This window comes from Podarcis raffonei, chromosome 4, assembly GCF_027172205.1.
Source record: "Podarcis raffonei isolate rPodRaf1 chromosome 4, rPodRaf1.pri, whole genome shotgun sequence".
Classification (NCBI taxonomy): Eukaryota; Metazoa; Chordata; class Lepidosauria; order Squamata; family Lacertidae; genus Podarcis; species Podarcis raffonei.
This window is the reverse complement of record NC_070605.1, coordinates 2,442,654-2,467,207: the sequence shown is the minus strand read 5'-3', so window position 1 is coordinate 2,467,207 and position 24,554 is coordinate 2,442,654. Positions and strand designations below refer to the sequence as shown.

The window sequence follows — 24,554 nt, the reverse complement described above, 5'->3', positions numbered from 1 at the left end:
CAGCGTCCTGCTTCCCACAGGGAACAGCTAAGGGGTAGGACATGAAAAGGCCGATGGTTCCTCCTCCTGCTGTTGCCCCCGTGAAGTTACTATGTTTGTTTCCAGTGCCTGTTGCTCAGCACCAGAAGTGAGTATCACCACTGGATTACTCTGGCTGACACCCAGGACCTTCATTTGCCTTTGAGCACTGCACAGAGCCACATAATTTGGTTCTCTACTGGATTTTGTTAGGCTATTGCTTAGTGCGGGGATAAAAATGCACCAGACCTTGATGGTCTGGGGTCTTTCTTTCTAGAGGGTAAAAATATCATTTGGGCACTTCTTTGTTATTACTGGGAAATTGGAAGGGGAGGATGAGAGACCATCACCACCACGAGCCTTGCCTCTCCACACCACAAGGCAAAGACAAAGAGTCTGTTGCTTGCGACCAGGACCTGAACCTAAGGGAGTCAAGGTTAGGCGATTGTGGGGTGCTCCAAGGACTCCCTATTACTTTGCTAAGTGGAAAGTGGCTTACAAGCACTATCTGAGTATGTGAAAGAAAATCTAAAGTACAAAGCAATGCCAGTGACCCTATTAAAGGTAAAGGTACCCCTGCCCGTACGGGCCAGTCTTGACAGACTCTGGGGTTGTGCGCCCATCTCACTCAAGAGGCCGGGGGCCAGCGCTGTCCGGAGACACTTCCGGGTCACGTGGCCAGCATGACAAAGCTGCATCTGGCGAGCCAGCGCAGCACACGGAAACGCCGTTTACCTTCCCGCCAGTAAGCGGTCCCTATTTATCTACTTGCACCCGGGGGTGCTTTTGAACTGCTAGGTTGGCAGGCGCTGGGACCGAGCAGCGGGAGCGCACCCCGCCACGGGGATTCGAACCGCCGACCTTTCGATCGGCAAGCCCTAGGCGCTGAGGCTTTTACCCACAGCGCCACCCGCATCCCGTAGTGACCCTATTAGTTTAATGCAATAACAATACAGACCCCAACCAGGAGGATGTGAGTCAGGGGTTTTTAAAGCACTGGAGGATATTGGACACACACTCAACGTTTTACTTTCTCTGTACTTTCTGTAAGCTGGTTTTTAGTAAATAACGATTTCAGAAAATGACTTCTATATTTTGTTTAAAAAATTACTGTATCAAAAATTGTATGCCCATTGACTCAGTGTATGTGTGTGCATGCATAAGAAAGTAAGTAAATAAAATATGCCTTTTTAAAATGCCATATACCAGCAGAATGTGCAGGAAGTTCTAGGAGAGGGTGATTTTAGAATAAAGATAATGCACTTGTTGAACCCATTTACTGGTGTACTGACCAAAAAGGCCAGAAAATATTGCCTCCCCTCCCCCCGAAAAAGAACTTGACTAACAGAATCTGAGAGAACAATGTCATTCTGTTAGGATATTTCCGGAATTAGGTGCAAGGGAACATATACATATATACAGTTCCAGTAGGTAATGCAAGAACATCCTGTTTTCACAGTGGCCAAACAGATGCCTGTTGGAAACACATAAGTAGGACTCAAACACAAGAGTCCTCTCCCCTCCTGCAGTTTCCAGCAACTGGCATTCAGAAGCGCTGCTGCCTCCAACTGCAGTGATAAAATGTTTTATTCCGCCATGGGATCACATTCACCCAGTGCTATACCAGCTGCACTGGCTCCTGGCGGAGTATAGGATCAGGTTTAAGGTGCTGGTCTTAACCTTTAAAGCCCTATATGGCCTAGGACCCTCATACCTACGGGACTGCCTCTCCTGGTATGTCCCACAAGGAGATTCTGGGCCCCAGGGAGATTAGACTGGCCTTGACCAGAGCCAGGGCCTTTTTGGACATGACCTCGGCCTGGCGGATTACTCTCTCACAAAAGACCAGGGCCCTGCAAGATTTGACATCCTTCCACAGGGCCTGCAAGACGGAGCTGTTCCGCCAGGCCTTTGTTCAGGGTTCAGTCTGACTCATTTGTTTCTTTGTATAAGAACAAGCATGAAGGAGGTTTCCCAGCCTGCTCACAGGTCTTTATAATATCGGTGGAAACAGTTGGTCCTGGCGAATATTAACCGCTTTCAATTTTAACCTGAGGATTGTCATTTGTCCAGTTTTAACTTTAATTTATTTGAATTAATTTGGGGTGCATTTTAATCAATTGATTGCTTGTTTTTATGCATATTGCACTATTTATATGATGTTAGCTGCTCTGAGCCCAGCTCTGGCCGGGGAGGGTGGGGTACAAATAAAATTTTATTATTATTATTGTTATTGTTATTACATGACAAAGGTTGGGGGTTGTTGGGGTGGGAAGAAAATGTCAATAATAGAGAAGTGGCTCAGCAGCATCTAGCAACGTTTATCTCCCCGCTTTCTTCCATGTAACTCAAGGCTGTGTCTGTAGGGATACCACTCCGCTTGATATGAGAATAGGGGAGACACTTGCCCAGCACACCTAGCTGCCCTTCACTGCACCAAATGTCAATTATGATAGAGGTGCTTCAGTCCCACTGGAACCAATGTGGAAAGTTTAACACATGACTTAAGTCCTATTTGATTCCAGTGGCAGCTAAACACAATTCACCGGGTGTAACCCATACTATCAAGATTTCTCTAGGAGAGCAATTTTTTTCCATGCATTATTTTCAAGTAAGCACATCTGTTTACCATATTATGTATTTTTGTGTTTTTATATTGTAAACTGCCCTGTGATCCTCAGATGAAGGGTGGTATATAAATGTAATTAAAACAAAAATAAAAATTGAACTCAATAGGATTTACTGCCACATAAACGAGCAGGGGCTTGGCCTGCTAGAATGAAATATAGACTCATAGAATTGTAAGGTTGGAAGGTAACCCAAGGGTCACCTAGTCCATCCCCTTGCAAAGCAGGAATCAAAGGCCAAAATATCCCTACATATGGCCATCCAATCTCTCTTTAAAAACACCCAGGGCAGGAGAGTCCACCACCTTCCAAAAGAGTCCATTCCACTGCTGAACAGCTCTTTCAAAAAGCTCTTCGTAATGTTCTATCCACCAGAGCAGCAGGAAACCAGCTTGGTCCATCATCCATGAGATGCCTTTTAGATATTTGAAGATGGTCGTCATATGACCTCTCAGTCTTCTCTTCTTCAGGCTAAACATCCCCAACTCCCTCAACTGTCCCTCATAAGGCTTGGTTTCCATTTTTTTTTCCAAATAATATTTATTCAGAGTTTCATGAATACATATAAAAAACCCCAACCCTAACCCAAAAAGGAAAACAGAAAAAATAGAAAAAGAAAAAAGAAAAAATACAAATCTCAAATTACAGTTTTTCATTTGCTTAATTCTTGAACCTCCTCACACCTCCCTTTTTGTATTCTAGTTTAGTTCGTTATTTCAGCAAATTCTTCCCATATTTCTTAATTTTAATTTAAATAATTAATCTTCACACTCTATCTTATTTATTAATCCACTTATCCTTTCCCTCTTTTAATATAATCTATTATTCAATTTACTTTACTCTCTTTAACCTTATCTTATCTTAAAAATCTTAAAATTTCAAAATCACATCACATTTATGCATTTCTCCTTAAAATCATTTCTACTAAAGCCAATTTAGTTCCTTTCCAACATAATCCCTCAAATTTCAATAATATTACACTAATTCCATAATTAACATAAGAAATTCCCTTAATATCTGATTTTCATCCAACGTCCCTTCTTCCTGGATTCGGGTCATATCAGTCCTTTCTGTCCATTACTTAGTCCATCAATCCGGTGTTCTAATATCCAAGGCCGTTAAGTCTCTTCTCGGCCCCTTCTGCAAATTTTTTTGTTCTTGTTTGTAATTACGCAGTTCTTTGTCTATTGTTAGTTTCTGTGGGAGTGGGTCCCCGGAGGGTTCCATCCGATAATAATTTCCATTTTCCTTCATCCGATTGTCTCCTTCCCCCCAGTCCCACTCCCAATCTTCATCTTTGTAGTCCAAAAAGTATTTGTCCAAATAGTTATTCACCTGTTTCACAGTCCCACTAGAGTAAAAAGCTTCCCTGAATTCAAATACTTCCCAGCACTCTCCAAGTTCAATCTTCCAATGCAGTAGCTTTTGTTCCTGTAGAACTTTGGATCTTGTCATTTGTGTTGTATAAGGAATAGCTACTACCTCTTCCTTCTCCATCTGCCCTTGGACTTGCCTTGTCAAACCGGATTCCTGAGTTGATCGCTGTGTAACTTCTTTATCCTTGTTCCCTGTTAAATCATATTCACTAGCCACAGCACTCATGAAGTCCAATTTTTCATTCATCAGGCTCATTTTCTCAGACAGCTGCTCCAGCAGAGCATTAGTCCTACCAAGGGCAGACACCAAACCTTCCTGCCACCACATTTCTGTTCAAGAGCAAGGTCAAACGGCTGTTCCCACGGTCCAAAAAACTCACATATGTAAGCTGTAACCACAAACTGACAGGCTCCCTCTAGGGGACACAATTTCTATTTGTATCCATTTTTTTAAAAGAAAGTATCAAACAAAGACAATTACTTTCGATTTCAATTTCAAATACTTTGTTTCTTCAAAAAGCGAAAATGCAGAAGGTAGCGTTGAAGTTAGTTTGTTTCTCTTTATTTTTTTCTATCTGTCAAAATACTCCACTTTCAATCAATGGACGTCTCAAACAGTTTCTGTCCCGACACCCCGTCCCCAGGTTTGGGACGGTGGAAACTTATATTCCTTTTCTCACTTCCTGCAGGATTAAACAGTCAAATTTCCCCCCTTTTTCTCCTGCTTCCAAGGGGGTTTTGTTGGTTATGGGTGCAGGAAATTTCCAACTTCAAAAGAACTTTTTAGGCTATTAGGTTGCAAGGTCTTTGCTTCAATCTGTATACAAGAACGGGAGGCGGACTTCCTGTTTACACCTTCCCGCTTCGTGCCTAATTATAAATTTGCAGATTCTTAATCCGAATTCTCCGTTTTTACTCACGGGTACTTGATTTAGAGTCCAAATGTCATCAGGAAAAAGTCAGCGCTCTCCGGCGATGGCTGCGCGGCTTCCCTCCATGGAAATAGCAATCGGTTCGCGCTGCTCACCCCACTTCACTCCAGAGCCCCAAAAATGGGTTTCCTCGTGAGTAGGGGAGGCGCTCTTGGTGCTCTGCCGAACCCCACGTTCCCAGGCTTCCTCCGCCTGGGATTTCTAGCGGGCCCCCGCCTTCGCCGCGGCAGGAAGACCCAATTTCCACGGAGCCCGTTCCTCCGATCGGAGGAACTCCGCCATTCGCCGATGGCGCTAACCCGGAAGTCCCCCATAAGGCTTGGTTTCCAGACCCTTGTAATGCCTAGCTTTCCCTAAGTCTACACCTAAGGGAATCCCTAATTTATGTTATTCATACTGACACCTTTAAAGTTATTTAGCAGGGGAATGCTTTTGTTGTTGAGGATGCACAAAGTTCACATGCTGTCTCAACTTGTGGCTCTTCCCTCCACTGCAGCCAGCAAGACTATCCATGCGCCATGCCTCCCATGAGTGATGTCTGTATTTAACGGGAGCTATGCCACCCCCTACTCCTTTATTCTGCTGGGTATCCCTGGTCTGGAAGCATCCTACTACTGGCTCTCCATCCCTCTTTCTTCAATGTATGTCATCACATTGCTAGGGAACTGCACCATACTGTATACAATCAAAACAGAGCAGAGCCTCCACAAGCCCATGTACATCTTCCTCTGCATGCTCGCTGGCATAGACCTGGTGCTCTCCACCTCCACCCTGCCCAAGATGCTCTGCATCCTCTGGTTCAGAGCTGGGGAAATAGATTTTGGTGCCTGCATGGTCCAGATGTTCTTCATCCACTCCTTCTCCATCATGGAGTCGACAGTGCTTGTAGCAATGGCCTTTGACCGTTACGTAGCTATTTGCAATCCTCTGAGATACGACTCCATCCTAACCAACCCACTGCTGGCCAAGATTGGAGCAGGGGTCATCCTGAGAGGCACAGTCTTCATCATCCCAATCATCATCTTGGCAGCCCGTCTTCCATACTGCAAGACCAACGTCATCCCCCACACTTACTGTGAGCACATGGCTGTGGTGAAGCTGGCCTGCTCAAGCATCCTTGCCAATGTTGTCTATGGGCTTCTGGTGGCTCTCCTCGTAGTGGGGGTGGATTTGCTGTTCATCACTTTGTCCTACTGCATGATCGCCAGGGCTGTCATGGCTCTGCCGTCAAAAGACGCCCGCTATAAGGCTTTCAGCACCTGTGCACCTCACGTGGTGGTGATCCTGGTCTCCTACACCCCAGCTCTTTTCACCATCTTAACACACAGGTTTGGCCACCATGTTCAGCCTCACGTTCACATCCTTCTGGCCAACTTCTACCTCCTTTTCCCACCCATGCTGAACCCCATTGTGTATGGTGTGAAGACCAAGGAGATCCGTGAACGAGTGACTCACATAGTTCTCAGGAGAAAGCGACCTACATAACAACACACTCTCAATAAGGGCTTGCAGTGTTGAATGCAACATCTAGAAGGCCGCAGGCAGTAAAGAAATATTAAAAAGTAGTAAGGCTGTAAGCACTTTTTTTTTAATCCCATGTTTTTTCATCTTAACGGGTGGTATTCAACTGACTCTTACTCAGAATAGACCCATCAAAATTAATGAATATGACTAAGTTAGGCCCATTAATTTCAGTGGGTCTACTCTGAATAAAACTTAGCTGAATACCACCCAAAGTCTTTTTGTGCTTTATTGATGTGATATATGGTGTTCAACATATCTGTGAAATTGTTCGTGCTTCTGTAAGTATATACGGCTTTATCCAATGTTAGTCCTACTCAGAGCAGACCCACTGGAATTTAATGGTCATGAGTAACTTAGGGTTAATGGGTCTATTCTGAGCGGGACTGGCATTGGCTATAGCCCATAATATACAGAATATGCTTAATTTGTTTTATTCTCTCTGCAGCTGTATTTATGTCAAATTTAGATTCATCTTTTTAAAATGTGTTTGCAATTGTTTTACATGAATTGTAAGCCCCTTATATGGCTTTTGTTATACTACAAGTTTTGTGTAACTTTTTTGTGATATAGTAAATAAATATTTGTTGTATGTAGACAGCTCAGAAATCCCTGTACCCGGAACCCTATTGTACCTGCTATAATTCCCTGTCATGGTCACAAGGATCTCCAGAGCACAAGACTCTTAAAATGAAAGGGACCCTGAGACAGGCGGATGCCAAAAACAACACTAACAGAGTTGAAAGGGATCCTGAGGGTAATCTAGAACTGGATGTAATACCCCAGGTGTGGCCTAACGAAGGCAGAATAGAGCGGTACAATTACTTTCTGTGATTGGAACACTATAATTCTGTTGATGAAGCCTAGAACAGCATTGGCCTTTCTTTGCTGCTGCATCACGTTAAGCCTGTGGTCCGCTAAGACCCCTAGATCCTTTTCACATGTACTACTAGCTAGCCAGATGTTCCACATATTATATTTGTGCAGCTGTTTTTAAAAAATAAATAAATAAATCCCAACACTGCCATAAAAGGAAGAACTACTTCAGCTTAGAAGAGATTTTAAGTAGGAAAATAGATGGGAGAGCTTCCTCACTCACAAAGGTACTTATATCATAATGTTGATCTGGAAAGTGAAGAGTGTGTCTGTGTGTATGCTGGAAAAAGTACTCTTGTTCCCAAGAGCACCTGTTGGCTATCTAAGGAAGAATGGAGAGGGAGGCATCCTTGCCCACAGAGGTCTTTGAATGCAACTGGCGGAGGCTGAAGGGAATTAGAAGCCTCCTCTTGGGTGCTGACCAGACTGACCTATAAATAAGACCTGGCAGCAGTTCCCGCCACCGGATCCTAGAGAGGCTGGCAAGGGCACTGGGCACAGCATGGCCACTTCTTCAAAGGGAGATTCTGCAATCTGCTAAGGTGAGTGACTATATTTAGCCCCAGGCAGGTTATATCACCCAGGTGCTGTTCCCCTATAAGAGCTGGTGATGACTCCTTCAGGTGGATGCAGAAGCAGCATGTAAGGCAGAGGTGACCATCTCCATAGCCTGTGTCTTCACCCAGCCAGTGGGATTAGGCTTTTTAGGGCTGGAATTACAGTCAATTGCATGAAAGAATACATTCTCCCTTTAAGACCTGCTGAGACTTTGGACCCAGCTTGGAAAGTAAGCTGGACTGGCTTTTATATACAGGGAAAGTGTACGCTGAGAGGCAAAGGCTGCTGTTAAAACATCAATTTAATCTTCTAGCTGAAAGCCCCCTTGCTAAGTCTGGGGCCATAGATGCAGCAATGCTTCTGAATTCCAGGTGCTGGAAACCATGGGAGGTGAGAGAGGTGGTCCTCAGGTCCTTCTTGCAGCTTTCCCACAGGCATGTGACTGGCCACTGTAAGAATATGATGCTGGACTAGTTGGGACCCCATTGCCCTGATCCAGAAGGGCTCATCTTATATTCTTATGCATATTCTCTAAGGAAAAGCAAGAGACAGCTTTCAACACATAACTGATATGCCCAAAAGAGACATGTCATGTCATAATGTATTAGGCAAATGGATTCTGAGGAAGCTGGCAATATGAATTTGACATCTAGCCCGCAGATTACCTGTGTAAAATCCACAAGGGATTTTCTTGTTGTTTAACGTTCTCCACATGCACACACCCCTGGATAATTCCACAGGGTAGAGTATCACATCAGAAACAAGCCAGGAATAGACAGGCAAAGCAGATGAAGCAAAGCGGGTGAGACTTCTTTTTTTGATGTATCTCATGTCAGAATCTCCCAAACGTCTCTCCTGTCTCTTGCTACCTGATGCCTTTAACTGGAGATGTTGTTAGGAATTGAGCCTGGGACTTCCTGCATATTTATTTATTTTCTTGCAGTATTTCTTATATTTATATACTACCTTTTATTTCAAGGCGCTCACAGTGGTGAACCTGGTTCTCATCTCCCCATTTCACCCTCACATCAACCCTGTGAGGTAGGTGAGGCTGGGAGACAGTGACTTGTCCGAGATCACCCAGTATGTTTCATGGCCAGGTGGGGATTTGAACTCCTGGGCCCAGCAACTGGACTATGGGTCCTCACTATTTACATATCCAGTTGGGGAAAGCTGCATCTGTGAACTTTTGCTGGGTATCCAGCTGTTAAAGGCCTCAAGAGCCTTATCGCCAGTTGCTACTGTTATACCAGCAGAGTAAGAAGGTGCAAATTTTTCAAAAATCAAATTTGCACAATAGTTGCTCAGGTCAAAGCAAATCTTTCCCCTGGAGCAGAAGAGGCAGGCTGAGGAGTATCACAGAATCATAGAGTTAGAAGGGATCCCAAGGATCATCTAGTCCAACCCCCTGCAATGCAGGAACAGCTAGTGAGGAACGACTAGGCAGGAGACAGCAGAAGCAGCTGGGGGAGGGTTGGCTGAGATAACTATACACATTTTGCTACTTGACTAAATGAAGAAAATATCACTGAATGCTCAATTAACGTTAGTGTCCTTTAATTGTAGGCAGCCAGGCACACTAGAGGATAAACGGCTCTGAGTGCTGTTACCCGACACTTAAATTTTCAACTGTTGTATCGCTGCCGACCTTCACCATTAGGCCATGCTGAAAGCTTGTATTTCTTCCTGCCAGCAGGAATGGGGTTGAGCAACCAGGCTAATTTATACCTGCTGGTGGAAACAAGACCTCAAAATGGTGGTGTGAAATTTTGCTGGATGCAGAACATGCCCTTTAACTGTTGCCTGCCTCCCACACCTCCAGATTAACAAGAAGCTTCTCCTTTGCACAGGCCATAGGAGGAGTCCCAAGGCTCCTCCAGTCTAATATGTCTGCCTTTGGCGGCGCTTACAATGGCACCCTCCACCCTTCAATCTTCCTCCTGCTGGGGATCCCAGGGCTGGAGGCGGCCCACATCTGGCTGGCCATCCCCCTCTGCTTCATCTACGTGGTGACTGTGTTGGGGAACTGCACCATCATGTTCGTCATCTGGGTGGAAGAGACCTTGCATGAGCCCATGTACTTATTCCTCTGCATGCTGGCTGTCATTGACCTGGCTGGATCTACTTCCGTTGTGCCCAAAATGCTTTGCCTCTTCTGGTTCGGCTCACGAGAGATTCGCTTTGAAGCTTGCTTGACGCAGATGTTCTCCATCCATGCGCTGTCCATCATCGAGTCAGCCATTTTGTTGGCCATGGCCTTTGACCGCTACATGGCCATCTGCCAGCCGCTGCGCTATGCGGCCATCCTCACAAATCCTGCCATCGTGAAGATTGGCTGCCTGGCGGTTGCCAGGGGGGCCATTCTGACTGCCCCATTCCCCATCCTTGCCAGCAGGCTGCCTTACTGCCGAACCAATGTGGTCCCCCACACCTACTGTGAGCACATGGGCATTGTCAGGCTGGCCTGCGCTGGCACTGTGATCAGCAACATGTATGGCTTGACTGTGGCCTTGCTGGTGGTGGGCCTGGATTTAACGTTCATCGGTGTGTCCTATGCAAAGATCATCGTGACCGTGCTGAGGCTGCCATCTCGGGAAGCCCAGGCCAAGGCCTTCAACACCTGTGGCTCCCATATCTGTGTGATTGTATTGGCCTACACACCTGCCCTCTTCTCCTTCCTCACACACCGCTTTGGCCACAATGTGGCCCCCTACATTCATATCCTCATCGGCAACTTCTATATTCTGGTGCCTCCCTTCTGCAATCCCATCGTCTATGGTGTGAAAACCAAGCTGATCCGTGACAAGGTGGTCGGCTTACTCCTGAGGAGAAAAGATGTCTCCTAAAAAAAAAATGGAGGCTAGTGAAGCATCTGGACACTTACTGGTGGGGCAGTGAATGCCAAAAAGAAAAAAGAAAGGACACAAATCCAGTCACTCTTGGTCTTGGACCAGAATCATATCTCTTATGAAGTATATGAACATTAAAAAAAATCCCATAATTAAAATATGCACTAAAACAACACAGTAATTAAAGCAGGAGAGAAGGGCTGAGAGATCAAGGGAAGGCAGGTGCAGATAGGTGCCAACACACAAGGGGTCTCTTGTATTTCAACAGGGAGTGCATTCTATTACACCAGGGCCACCAGTGTCCCCTAAAAACAAATAATGATTAGGTCAAGACAAGACTAGCCAAATTCCATTTGTTGATCTTAATCCCCTTTAGCAGGGTTGTTGTTGTTTAGTCGTTTATTCGTGTCCGACTCTTCATGACCCCCTGGACCAAAGCACGCCAGGCACTCCTGTCTTCCACTGCCTCCCACAGTTTGCTCAAACTCATGCTGGTAGCAGGTACTGGAGGGGAATACAATCTTCCAGATAAAGCAAAAAAAATTTTTTCCTTCCAGTAGCACCTTAAAGACCAACTAAGTTAGTTCTTGGTATGAGCTTTCGTGTGCATGCACACTTCTTCAGATACACTATCTTCCAGATAGTTCAAGATGTTGGTCCTAACACACAAGTCCTTATGCAGCTCAGGACCAGGTTACTTGAGTTATTTCTTATCCACACTGTAGTCTGCAAGAGAGTCTTGTAGTCTGCAGATCACTGTAGTCTGCAAGAGAGTTTCTTTTGCAAGTTTCAAAGATCTCAAAAGCCTCCTCCGCAGTGACTCAGAGCAAGGCTTTTAGAACAGCTGCCCTTGGTCTGTGGAATAGGGTACTTCTCAAGGTAACAACAGGTGCCTGCTATCTGCACATTCCGGAAATGACTGAATACATTTTTGTTCCAACAGACTTTCTCAGTTGGATAAATGGATCTTTACCACAAAACTTCATTGTTTTAAATGAATTTGTATTGTGTTTTTGCCTGTTTTTAATTATATTGTGCTTAAATTGAGACAGTGGTTTAGAAGATAATAAATAACAATAACAACAACAACTTGTACAGAGTAGTTTAGGGCTTACACACACACAAGGCCTTAATGCTGGCTTGCTGACTAACAGGCAGCCAGCGTAGATCCTTTAGCATGGATATTTGTGCCTGGTAAAGGGCCCTACTCACCACAAACTCAGCGTTCCGCACCAACTCCAGGCGCACATACCAGGGCATATGTCACAATGGCCTAGGGATAGAGAAGAAATTCAATTCAGTTTGCATCTAAAGGCTAACCTAACTAACTTGCAGTTCACAAAAAAAAAAAAATCCGAAAAGCAGGCACCCTTCAAAATTCACACTTCTCCAGATTTTGCAATGCAGTTCTCCAACCAAGTTATGGGTATAAGAACGCATGTACTGGGGAAAGTGTGTGAGCAAATGCACACATCACTGAATAACATACAAAGATACATCAGGGGAAATACGCTTAGCAAAATATGTGTGTTAGGTGAAACTGCATATGGTTCTAATTCATACAGGTGATTCCCACCATCACTACATATCAAACACTGTGTGTTCAAAAGCTTTTGAGGAGGTGGCAAGACCTGGAAAAAGCTTTTGTATTTGGATTTCCAAACAAATGAATGGCCACATGCTCCTGGGGTTGCTGGCCTACATGCTTCCAAGGAGAAAGAATGATCTCCCTCTCTAGCATAGTTTCAAGACAACCACGCTGTATTCTTTTCCACCTTCTGCTAAAAACATTTTTGTCTGGACGAGCCTGTCCAGATGTTTAGAAAGCTGGTGCAAGTTTAAATGTTTTGCTTCTAGTCTATTGTTATCTTTTCAAAAGTTTTATTTTAAAACGCTTACGTAGTAGGTAAGTTCCACAGGGAGGCATTTCAAAAAGACCATAAAATACTTAAAAGTCTCCTTCACCGGAGCCTACAGATGTGCCGGCAGCTGGACGAAGGCGGCTGAGATTATGGGCACCTGGGAGCCAAAGTTGCATCCTGTCTCCATCCAAAAACAATAAACCCACTTCAGCCTTTTTCAATTTACATTTCTTTTTTTTTAAGTTTTAATGGTTTTTAGCAATATTCTTACGGGGTGTTTTTGTAAACTGCTTTTGAGATTTGCTTGTTACAATCAAGTGGTATATACCGTATTTTATAGGGCGCACCCAGTTTTTAGGGGGGGAAATCAAGAAAAAAAAATTTCCCCCCAGCCCCAAAGAGCAGCGTACAGGCTGCGCACAACCTCTCCCTGCCGGAGCGGTTGCGCGCGGCTATAGCACAAGCCAAGGCAGCGAGCAGGATGGATCCCGCTCGCTGTTTTGGCTTCCCCTTTAGCCAAAGGAAAGGCTGCGTGGGGCTAAAGACTCCATAGCCCCGTGCAGCCTCTCCTTGCCGGAGGGGTTGCGCGCAGCTATGGAGCAAGCCAAAGCAGCAAGCGAGATGGATCCCGCTGGCTGTTTTGGCTTCCCCTTTAGCCCCGTGCAGCCTCTCCTTGCCAGGAAAGGCTGCGCGTGGGGCTAAAGACTCCATAGCCCCGTGCAGCCTCTCCTTGCCGGGAGACGCTGCGCAGGGCTTTCCAGGCTTTACTGGGAGGTGGGGGGATTCACCCACCTCCAGCAAAACCGGCAGAAGCTGCGCAACTCCTTTAAAGAGATCGCGGCTTCTCCTGGCTTTTCTGGGAGGTGGGAGAAGGGACTGATGCGGCCAGTCAGTCCCTTCTCCCTCCTGTGGAAAAGCCCGCAAGAGCGCACGGAGCTTGTGTGCAGCTCTTGGGGGCTTTTCCCGCCTGCCTCCCCCCTGCATTCGCTCCATAGGACGTACACACATTTTCCCTTGCTTTTTAGGAGGGGAAAAGTGCGTCCTATGGTGCGAAAAATACGGTAAAATTTATGAACTAAATAAAACAAACATTTAAACTCCTGCCAACATTTTGAAGAAAATGTTTTGTTTTTGCTAATTCTTTTATTAGGCTTTTTGGTTTGATTTTGTAAACTGCTTTGAGGTGCTGGCAATTTTTTCCCCAATTGAGAAATGCATAAATGGCATGAGCTAAATAAAATAAGCCTGTAGCATTGGGTTTTTTTTAAGTGCTGACTTGGCAACAGCAAGAGCCTCAGGCTGGCGAAGGGAGTGTTTTGTTCTGTCTTAATTTTAGGACCTGCATTTCCCCCTTACCCCACCGTTTTAATTCTGTTTTTAACCATCACCTTCTCTGCGTTTTAGCACAGCTGCATTCCACCTGCGCTGTTTTCATTATTTTCTTTCGCCTGGTAAAATTTGTGAAGTTTTCCAAATCAATGCCAAATTTAACCAAACTGTGTGGCGTTTCCGTTCGCTCAAAGCTGCCCTGAGTCCCCCCCCAAAAAAAATATTATTTATTATAGAAATAACACATGTAAATTTCCCTCAGGAGGGTCGAAGAGGCCTCTTTTTTGGGCAATGGCCGCACCGAGGCGACAGAAACGCCTCATTTTCCTCTCACGCAAAGCGGCGAAAAGCCATCGCCTAAAAATACGTAACTAAAAATAAATGAAGGAGCGGCTGCTATGACACCTTTTACGAGTAGAAAAGAAATGTGGGAAGTTTTTCTCTTCAACGGCACTTAAACGGGGTTTTTTGAGAAATATTTTTCTCCTCAGGTTCTTCTGCCCCTCCCCCACTCCGCCTTCCCGCGCCTCGCGACCGGGCTGCGCGCGCAGACGCCCCACACAGCAATGGCCGCCGCGGCTTCTTAGGGAAGAAGGGGGCGCGGAAAAACTGAGCGCTCCTCCTAACCGCCTTCGCTCAACGGGATGACGTCGGGGCGAACAGGCGCCTCTCTCCTCGCTCGCTCCGCCTACTAGTCCGCCCGCCGCTCTGTATGGTCGGGACGGAGGAGCTAAGCTGACGTCACTACCCGCGGCTCCTTCTCCCCCCCGCCTCCTCACGGCGATAAGTTTCCCGTCGTCCCCCGCGCATCCTCCTTTCGCCTCGCGCGGCCAAGATGGCGGACACGCAGGTCGGAGCGGCTCCCCGTGACGGGGGGAGGGGAGGGACTGCGGGTCCCCTGGAAACGGGGAAGGGGGCGGCTGAGGGGGGTCCCGTTTCCGTTAAGGGGGGGTTGATTGGTGGGGGGCTGAGTGAGTGTGGGGGCTCCTTCTTTCTCCCGCCCTGAGGCCTCCGAGGCCGGCTTCCCTCAGCAGCAGCAGCAGGAGGGCCTCGCCACCGGCCCTCGCCTGCCTCCCCTTCCGACGCTCAGGCGGCCCTGCAAGGCTGCTCTGCTCGCCCTCGTGGCCCGCAGGTCGAGACCCCGCCCCCAAAATCCCGGCTTTGGAAACGGGCCTTGACCCACTTCCTGAGACCACAACGGAAGAGGGTCCTGCTGCAGGATCAGGCCCGGGGGGGGGGGGCAGCGCTGCAGCCCATTATAAGGAGCTGGAAATCGGGCACAACACGTGCTCTCCCCTCCTGTGCTTCCTGTAAAACGATGAGAAGGGGGTTCTGGATCAGGCCAGAAAGGGCTCACCTGGTCCAGCATCCTGTTCTCACAGTGGCTGATGAGATTATAATAATAATAGTAGTAATAATAATAGTAATTTATTATTTATACCCCACCCATCTGGCTGGGTTTCCCCAGCCACTCTAGGCAGTTTCCAACAAAGTATTAAAATACAGTGGTCTTTTAAATATTAAAAGCTTCCCTCAACAGGGCTGCCTTCAGATGTCTTCTAAAAGTCTGGTGGTAGTTCTTCTTTTTGACATCTGGTGGGAGGGCGTTCCACAGGGCCGGTGCCACTACTGAGAAGGCCCTTTGCCTGGTTCCCATTAGATGCCCATTAGGGGAAGGCAGCAAGCAGGAGCACAAGGGCAGCCCTACCTCAAACTGTAGAGGGCATCCGATGACCCTCTCCATGAATTTGCCCTCACCCATTCAGAGCAGCTGGCAAGGGGGGGGGGAGGCCTTCCCAGGGCCAGAGGAAGAAAGAGTGCCTGTTTAGGCTCAGCCGCTCCTTTCCATCGCAAGAGGACTGCAGCTTTGCTGGTGACTATTCTCTGCAACACCAAATGAATTGCTTTGCCTTCCTAAGGTAGTTGGGGCCCAGCTTGCATGTGCTGCCTTCCTATTGGCACCTCGTCCCTCTTGCTTCTGGGAACAGTTTCCTAAGATGCTCAAACTTGGGATCACACTGCTTCTAATATTCACATGGAGCAGGATGTGTCTGGGGAACCATGGCCCATTTCTAGGCTGCTCCATTCCATCTTGCAAGCACCCGCCCCAAATATGCTTTTCAACATGCGAAACAACCATCCTCTTAGCTCCTATAGGCCTGGTGGCCCAATTTTTCTGTTAAAGGGAGTTAAAGCTTCTACAGCTTACTTTTTAGCCAAGACCGCTTCCCAAAGCAGCCAACTAGTCCATTTAGTATACAATGTTATAAGAGTGTTTGTTGTGGTGCAGTTCGGCACCCAGTCCATAATCTAGTGTATCCTACCAGACAGAAGAGCCAAAGAAGCTGCCTGTGGACTCTGCCAGACCCACAGAAGCTGCTCATCTGCTAATGACCCTTAACGGATGACAATTAGTCTATGTTCTTCCTTTCTAAACTCATTTATTCCTTTTTTCTCACATGCAGACTGAGAGGGCGTATCAGAAGCAGCCCACAATCTTCCAGAACAAAAAACGTGTGCTCTTGGGAGAGACTGGCAAAGAGAAACTCCCCCGCTACTACAAGAACATTGGTCTGGGCTTCAAGACCCCCAAAGAGGTATTGAGCTTAGAAGGCAGTTTGGGCCAATGGGAGGGTGCTTGTTAAGCCCTGTGAAGTTTGTAAAATTATACACAAAGGTAGACTACATTTCCGCTTTTATACTTTCCCTTGTGGAAACTTGAGTACAAACCTGTATGCTCAAAATAATTACTATATGTGGTGGAGTCATCAGGCCAAATGTTTAAACAGTAGGATAGTTTCCCTTTGCTGACGTATGATGTACATTCTCACGATGGTCTTCCAAGCCCCAATGGTGAAGGGGCTTTGACGAGAGTGTCCAAGAGGACCTTACTGACGTCAGCTCATGGGCATAAAAGCAAGAGGCCTGGCTAATTCTTCATACAGCAGCCTCTTGCATCTAGGATATGATTTTATCATCAAGGTGGCAAACCTTTCTGTCTCTGGGCTGCACTGCTATCGGCAGCATCCACATAATGGGATGTGCCTACTTCCAAGAGATACATTACTGTTAGGTGCAGGAACTGCACCAGAGAGAAAGGTTCTTGCTTGGCCTTTTCATCCATGATCCTTTTCTCTAAACAAGGATTTGTGGGGGCGGGTTTTGCAGGAAGTTTCTATGATGTAAGATCAGTGTAGATACACACACATACTTCCAGGCTGAAGTAGCAGCCCGGATTTCGGTTTTACCCCTTCGGTGATAATTTCATTCCCATCATCAGCTGAAGTCAAGCTGAGAACAGGACTGCATTAGGAGGCAGGCTGAGAAGCAGCCCTCCTTTCAGATTGTCTCTGGCTGGGAAAGAAATGGGGAGAGGTCTTAACAGGGAAGACTATTGCTGTATTTATATGAGGAGAAAGGGGGCCCTTCATTGTGCTTGTGTTGTCTCCTTCCTTGGTTGTGTTCTGATAACTCTTTCTTTGCATCCAGGCCATCGAAGGCACATACATTGACAAAAAATGTCCTTTCACTGGCAATGTGTCGATTCGGGGCCGCATTTTATCAGGTAAGAGGAGGTGCTGTTTAAAGCTAACAGAGTACAAGATGTGGACACTTATCTCTTGTTTTTCTTGAGCCCTGTGGTGGATTTGCTTCCTGGAAATTCTTTTGTTTCCTGCATCTATCTGTGGCACCATTTGTGAGCCATCGAGAAGTTTAACAGTGATCTGGACATTGAATTTTTCCAGTGCACCAATAAGCCTTTGTGTGCTTTGTAGAGGTGCATTTGTTCAATAAAAGCAGTTAAAAACAATACAGAAGGTGAGTTTTGAAGCAGCATGAAGTACACACTCATATTGCAGTGATGATAAATCAAGTGTACATTTAAAAGTCCCATATGGAAAAGGAAACCTTGGGTGCCTGTGGCCCTCCCAGTGTGGATGGACCACTCCCATCTGCCCCAGCAAGAGACATGGCGTCTGATCAGCAATGATGACAGGTGCCACTTTACTGCCACATGGTAGTGCTGTCTTCAAGACAGCAACTTCTTCCCAGACTCCCAGGGCAGAGCAGGGAGTTCATGCAGGGCAAGTGAAGATCCTTATTCCTTGGATGTAACCCCTTTCCTTTTGTTTTCAGGATTTATAAACCAGATTTCTACAAGAAAGCACCCTAAGTAGCATGCAACTTAACTCTGCATTAAGATGGATAGAGTTTAAAAGCTATACAACTGCCTAAACAAACAACAAAACAGTAAAATCAGTACAGCTCACAAATGCCTGATGGAATGAGTGTTTGCTAATTCTTGGGTTAAGGAAATGTTTTGCAGGGACAATTGGTCAAAATGGGTTGAGATTGGATAGGAAATGTGTTTGATGCACGGTAGGGCAGCCTCCCTGTTCAGAAACAGACCCCAGCATCCTGTAATCGGAGATTTTGTTGTGGCCATTGTTCCAATGTTCTTTTGACATCTAGACCCATTTTGGTAAATGAAGCAATTGGGACTTTATTGGTGTTTACTGGTCAAGTTTGTTACTTTTGACTACCTTATTGTAACCTTAAAGCAGAGGTGAGGAGCCTTTGGCTCTCCAGATGCTGTCGGGCCACAGTTCCCATGATCCCTGGCCATGGGCTGATTGGAGTCCAGCAACATCCGAAAGGTCCCCCAAGTTCCTCATCTGGTTTGATTCTATGTAAAAATTGGTGGGCTTGTAACATCATTTGAATGATTATTTGGAGCATTCCCCCATAGAGCTGTGTGGCAGAGCCATATTTTGCTGCCAATAGCCCAGAGGTGCTGCACATCTGTTCCCAACAGTTCTCAAGCTGCAAGTGATGTTTTTCTCACGATGGTCTGCTGAGCCCCCATGGTGAACAGGGTTCTGATGAAATTGCCAAGTGGCTGAACTGATGGTGCTTGAATGGACTGAGGAGCAAACGTGCTTTCCTTGTCTTTAGGTCTGCTGCATCTGAATTGAGCCTCCTAAATGCACTTTATTGGTGTTTGTGTGGTATTTTGTGCCTCTGCCATCCCACCACTCACACACAGGCATCCCTGGGGGAACTCCAGAGAGGTGAGGGGGTGGGGGACAGAGGCAGGCCTGTTCATTTGCAGAGCGGGTGTCTGATTGGTCTTCCATTCTCCCTTCATCCCTCAGGCGTGGTCACCAAGATGAAGATGCAGCGCACCATTGTGATCCGCAGGGACTACTTGCACTACATCCGCAAGTACAACCGCTTTGAGAAACGGCACAAGAACATGTCTGTGCACCTGTCCCCTTGCTTCAGGTGAGAGGGTGCGGGTCTCTAGCTGCCATCCCCGACCTTGCGCAGATACTGTTTTGTCTGGTTCCTTCAGGTCTTTATAGAAAATTGCATAAGGTTTGCAAATCAGTTCCTGCTTCGTGCTGTATAAGCTGACACAGATAAAATAATTACAACACACAAAGAACAGCACCAGTTATTTTTGCCCCTGTGTATTTGTAGCCCTCTTTTAGTACAAATAACAGAGAACTTTTTGTAACTGGGTTTGTGGCTGGTCTGGCAAGCATGTTGGTGATGATGTACAAACTCACGATGGTCTTCCTAGCTCTCTCTGGTGAATGAGAGGCTGCTGAAAATGCCAGTCTGGCAGTCACTGAACCATGAAGCTTGCTCGGTTAGAGGGTAGTTATTGTTTTGTTTTGTTTTGTTTTTGTCACCTGAGTTGGTGTTTTATTTATTTTTGTTTTAGGGATCATATAAGCTGTTCATCAACACATCTGCCACTATTTGTTTGTTTGTTTGTTTGTTTGTTTGTTTGTCTTTTCATGTTCCCTCAGGCTTAGTTTGCATTCTGTCAAAAAACAACAACAAGCCCTTCTTTCCCTCAATACGCTCTCTCCTACATCCCTGTCCTAAAGTTGTTGTTACTTTCTCATGTTTCCAGGGATGTGCAGATTGGAGATATTGTGACTGTGGGCGAGTGCCGTCCTCTCAGCAAGACGGTCCGGTTCAACGTCCTCAAGGTGACCAAGGCTGCCGGCACCAAGAAGCAGTTCCAAAAGTTCTAAAGTGGCGCCTCATGGCTCTCCTTGGGATGCTCAAATAAACCTTTTGTAAAGACCTTTGATTTTGTTACTTCTGGGGAAGGATTTTTTTTGGGGGGTAGGGGACACAACTCCCTTGCGGCTTGTATCGTCTGCTGCTGCCAGAATTTGTTCTGTGAAAAGAGAACTCAGTAAGGCATGTCTAGAAACAAATAAGGGTGCCATTAGTAAATCGAGTGCCAGTAGGGGTAGCAATTAAGTATTGTGCTTAATTGGGAAATCTCCATGGTGGAAGTTAATTCTAAAGGAGGACAGCAAGTCCTTCAATTGTTAGGCGGGCAGCATCTCCTTTCATTTCTAGTGACACTGAAAATAATCTACAGCTTTGCTCCCTTACAAGAAATCTGCGTAGATTATTGTCCTGTTGGCCAAGCTATTTTCTTTTTTAGGATAGGGTTTCAGAGTTAAAGGACCATGCTCATCTGTTGCTTTGGTCTGGATAAATGCCCCTGTGTTTCATCTGCATTACTTGAAAGCAAGGCTGCTTGGTGGTTATGTTTTGAAGGGCAAAAGGGGGTTTGCTGGTCATATCTAACCCACCAGCAGGGGAGTTGATTGGATTTTTAAAAAATGCCACTTGTGTTTCTTATAGAACCTCTGGAGACTGTTCTTCTTGTCTGGGTAAAACGGCTTAGACTAGTGTTTCCTTAACTACAGCACTAATACCGGGGGGAAACAAGCATTGCCAACCTAATTTAATGAAGACGTCTCAAAGCTGCTGCAGATTAAGTAATCAGTTTGGAAAGGGACTGGCATCATGCTGGGGCTTCCTAAGGATTGTAACTCAGTGAGATGCCACTCAACAAAGAAATATAAATTTTCATTGACCCAATATCTGTCATTCCATGTTAGACATAAACAGCTAAAACTGGTTCAAGAGCACACATGATTTCAGGAGAGCCACAACAAGCGACCAGCATTCGTTCTCACCTGGTGACGAGTCACATCATAGAGTTGTACCTTGGATCACAAATGCCTTGGCTCCCGAACAAGTTGGCTGCCGAACGATTGAAACCCAGAAGTGAGTGTTGCGGTTTTTGAAGGATTTTCAGAAGCCAAACGTCTTCCGTAGCTTCCAGTCGTTTGCAGGACACTCCTGCAGCCAATCAGAAGCAGTGGCAGGCAAACACAGAATCATGAAAACTTAGGAAGCAGAAGCTTGTTATTCTAAGTTTCATAGTCCACCTTTCATCTAAAAGTTATGGGGTGGGATACAGCTGCCTTAAAACCATAATGGAGTGTTTTTTTCCTGCCCATCACTAGCAGGTCCCAGGGCGAGTAAAAAAATAATAATGGTTGAACCTGATTGCAGTGACCGTAGTGTGGATCCTGAAAATAGGCATCTCATGAGTCGAAAGGTCAGGGTAAAGAGGTGCACCTGCCACCAAAACAATATTGAGCAGAGCAAGAACATAAGCAGTGTGCCTTGCCCTTCCACCTTGTAACAGGTTTGAGCATGATGTGTGTTGGTCCGTCAGCAGCGAGCCCCATCACAGGGAAGGCGTGTGCCCTATGGGTAGGCCAGGAGCTAAAAAGTGGGTCAGTTTTTTGGTGTACTATCATAACATGTCTCGATACAAGCTTTTAAAATGGGGCAACAAGGAGACTAATGCGCAAAGAGGGAACTTTGCTTGGTCTCTGCAAATCCAGCAATTCACTTCCACAAAGTGGGGGCAGCTTTGCCCCTTTTAGAGCTCAGCCACACTTACCTTTGCGCCATGCTTCTTAGGCACAGGCTCAGCCTTTAAAGTTCCATGTGCTTCCCCCCCAAACTTCTTTGCCCCAGAACTTTGCCTGGGAAAACCTGCTCTTTTAGGAACAAATGGCAATTCGGTTTTTCTGTGGATTGTTCCAAATCCCAGAGGTTCTAAGGGGCTTGAGAGGCTGAGATCTCAACAAGTAGGGTCTCCCAGGAGGTGGCCAGAATCGTAAATCATAGAATTGTCGAGTTGGAAGGGACCCTGAGGGTCATCTAGTCCGAAACCCTTCAAAGCAAGAATCTAGAAAGAAGCCCTTGGGTGGAGGTTGAGAAATTCAGTGGCAATCAAAACCCCATTGCAAATCAGGTTTATTATCAAAATTTACAGACTTTCACCTGTTTGCAATGAGCAAAATTGTTTATTTTATTTACTGAATTTATATACCACCCTATACCCTATAAAACAAAAACAATGGCTCCTCTTACTTAAGGGCCCCACAGACCTCATGGGACACCAGAAAAGATTCTCTTGTTGCTTTGAGTCGACCAACAATGGGGGTTGCATTTCCTTATTTACAGGAGGGCTGTTGCTAAAGCACATAGCATACCCATCACAGTTATGTATTAGGAACACGGGCACAAATCATTGTGTGTGTGTTTGTATTTGCAAACTACCCCAGTCTCTGAGCGGTGAGATTCCAGGGGTCTCAGGCGCTTCCCCAGATTCAGTTTCCTTGGAATGAAGGTCAGTGGAGACTGTGGCGTGTTTATGGTATCTAGTTTTATTTACTCGCATACACATCCGGAGTGTAGGACGGAGGAGCTCACAGCATCAACACCCAAACCGATCTTGCTTCGCTATTAGTCGCAGCTTTGGCAGAGCAAGCTGGTTTCCGGGTTTCCCACAACTCTCTCTGGGTCTTGCTTTCCTACCTAGCAGTCAGGTGAGATGGGAGGGGGGAGGACAGCCCCCCCCATTAGCTGCAGCTCTTGCAACCCAGCTCCTTCGTTGGGGATGCTGAGGAGGACACTCTGGCCAGCAAAGGCCCTTGTCACTTACCATCTGGCCTGCTCTTGCCACTTCCACCTGGCCCAGGGCGGGGCCTGAAGCCTCACAAGAACTGCTCCTGCCACTTACTATCTGGCCCAGGTGGGGCCTCACAGGGACGGTTGTTGCCACTGATGCTGCTACTGCCCAGGAGGACCCAGAGGGGTGCAGAGTTCTTTTTAACATGTTTTTAAATGTTCCTTTCCCTTTAGATTTTTTATATATGGGGGTGGGATGGATGTTTGGGTGGGCTTGGGAATTTGTTAGATTTTGATGAGTTTTTAACTTTTGCAGTTTTTATTTGTATTGTTTTATTGTTTTCTGGGTTGTTTCTGTTTTTTGTTTTTTGTTTTGTTTTAAGGTTTTATTGTTTTAGACTGCGAAAGAATAACATTAATTGCCATCAATGGAGACTACTATGAGGCTTGGGATTGCTACCGTGGAGGGGCGAGGGAGGTATGGCGGTGGGGGCAGATGTTATAGGCGAAGGGGATCGAGATATGGATATGCTCGTACCCCTTCCAATCTGCGCCCCATCCCGAGGGACGAGGGTAAGGTGAGCAAGGATTACTCACCTCCGTCACTGGTGCTGTGCAATGCCAGGTCTATAGGCAACAAAACCGCCACCCTGCGAGATTTCTTTACCTCGCAGGGGGTCGACCTGGCTTGTGTGACGGAGACCTGGGTGCGCGAAGGGGCAACAGTTACCTTACGAGAGATGGCGCCCCCGGGTTTCTCCGTCCTCCACCAGTCCCGGACTGTGGGCTGGGGGGGGAGGGGTGGCATTATTAATCCGGGAAGATTGTTCTTTCAGGGCTCTACCATCACCATCGATCCCCGGCATTGAATGTGTTGGCCTAGTGTGGGGCTCCGAGGTGAGCTTGGCTGTCTGGCTGGTGTACCGGCCACCTAGCGCACCAGCAGCCACCCTGTCAGGCCTGCTGGAGGCGGTGGCCGGCTGGGCCTTCGAGTTCCCTAACCTATTGGTATTGGGGGACTTCAACATCCATGCTGATGCCACTCCCTCCTCACAGGTTCTGGACCTGGTGTCTTCCATGGCGACCCTAGGGCTCTCCCAGTTTGTTTCGGGCCCCACACATCAAGCAGGCCACACGCTGGATTTGATCTTTGGCGTAGGTATAGATGTGATCATGTCTCCTTCGATGAAGGTGCCATGGTCTGATCACTACGCTCTGAAAGCCAGGATTGACTTTCCACCCCCATCCTGCTTAGGTGGCGAGCTGATTTGGGCTCGCCCGCAGAGGCTGATGGACCCTGATAGATTCTGTCAACTCTTGCGGGACCTTGCTCCCCCTGGCGACTCTGACTGAGCTTGTTGAGGGCTGGAATATCCAGCTCCTGGCAGCCATCGATGAGATCGCACCGAAGCGCCCTCTGCGACCCCGCAGAAACCGGGCTCCCTGGTTTACTGAGGAGCTCTGGAAAATGAAGCGGGACCTACTTCCGGTTAGCGCCAGCGCTTAATGGCGGATTTCTCCCGGAGCTCCGGGAGAGATCTGCTTCGTGGGTTCGGGTCCTGCAGCCACGGCGGAGCGGGGACCCTCAAAAATCACAGGCGCGTAGCCTGTGAACTGGAGACTCGGCGGGCACCTTTGCGCCCCCCCGACGTTGTGAAATAGCCTTTTTAAAGGCTACGGAATAGCGGAGGGGGTATGGAGCGGTGCTGAGAGTCGCTTTCACCCAGCCTGCGAAGCGAAGCCGCGTCGCCATTAGCGGAGAGCGCTGATTTCTTCCGGTGAATTTGGACTAAAA

General features: G+C 46.8%; 4 protein-coding genes and 3 non-coding genes across 8 annotated transcripts in view; 6 read left to right on the top strand and 1 right to left on the bottom strand.

The window, feature by feature from the left end:
* Window positions 1–24,554, bottom strand: part of LOC128412303 (zinc finger and SCAN domain-containing protein 31-like) — a 275,497-nt gene that overhangs the window by 61,310 nt on the left and 189,633 nt on the right. The window lies entirely within an intron of this gene.
* LOC128412117 (olfactory receptor 52P1-like) lies at window positions 5,476–6,995 on the top strand. Its single transcript, XM_053384972.1, has one exon. It carries the CDS (start codon window positions 5,488–5,490, stop codon window positions 6,436–6,438), a length of 951 nt encoding a protein of 316 aa, XP_053240947.1. The 5' UTR covers window positions 5,476–5,487; the 3' UTR covers window positions 6,439–6,995.
* Window positions 9,795–10,788, top strand: LOC128412110 (olfactory receptor 52P1-like). The gene has a single exon (XM_053384967.1). The coding sequence runs from the start codon at window positions 9,795–9,797 to the stop codon at window positions 10,752–10,754; it is 960 nt and encodes a 319-aa protein (XP_053240942.1). The 3' UTR covers window positions 10,755–10,788.
* RPS11 (ribosomal protein S11) lies at window positions 14,678–20,051 on the top strand. Of its 2 annotated transcripts, XM_053385022.1 has the most exons (5): window positions 14,678–14,798; window positions 16,414–16,545; window positions 17,438–17,513; window positions 19,105–19,234; window positions 19,875–20,051. In XM_053385022.1, exons 1-5 carry the CDS (start codon window positions 14,784–14,786, stop codon window positions 19,996–19,998), a joined length of 477 nt encoding a protein of 158 aa, XP_053240997.1. In that variant the 5' UTR covers window positions 14,678–14,783; the 3' UTR covers window positions 19,999–20,051. The 2 variants fall into 2 exon arrangements, with proteins under 2 accessions (XP_053240997.1, XP_053240998.1); XM_053385023.1 differs by lacking the exon at window positions 14,678–14,798 and having other exon boundaries at window positions 16,408–16,545.
* LOC128413274 (small nucleolar RNA SNORD35) lies at window positions 16,758–16,852 on the top strand. Its single transcript, XR_008330296.1, has one exon. It is a non-coding gene; the product is annotated as a small nucleolar RNA SNORD35 (small nucleolar RNA).
* Window positions 18,774–18,869, top strand: LOC128413273 (small nucleolar RNA SNORD35). The gene has a single exon (XR_008330295.1). It is a non-coding gene; the product is annotated as a small nucleolar RNA SNORD35 (small nucleolar RNA).
* LOC128413275 (small nucleolar RNA SNORD35) lies at window positions 19,500–19,596 on the top strand. Its single transcript, XR_008330297.1, has one exon. It is a non-coding gene; the product is annotated as a small nucleolar RNA SNORD35 (small nucleolar RNA).

What these genes read in the sequence shown, in the direction of transcription:
- LOC128412117 (XM_053384972.1), top strand. Translation starts at nt 5,488, where the DNA reads ATGTCTGTATTTAACGGGAGCTATGCCACCCCCTACTCCTTTATTCTG.
- LOC128412110 (XM_053384967.1), top strand. Translation starts at nt 9,795, where the DNA reads ATGTCTGCCTTTGGCGGCGCTTACAATGGCACCCTCCACCCTTCAATC.
- RPS11 (XM_053385022.1), top strand. An exon ending in GCTTCAAGACCCCCAAAGAG is followed by an intron (nt 16,546 to 17,437) that starts GTATTGAGCTTA and finishes CTTTGCATCCAG; the next exon opens with GCCATCGAAGGCACATACAT. An exon ending in CACCTGTCCCCTTGCTTCAG is followed by an intron (nt 19,235 to 19,874) that starts GTGAGAGGGTGC and finishes TCATGTTTCCAG; the next exon opens with GGATGTGCAGATTGGAGATA.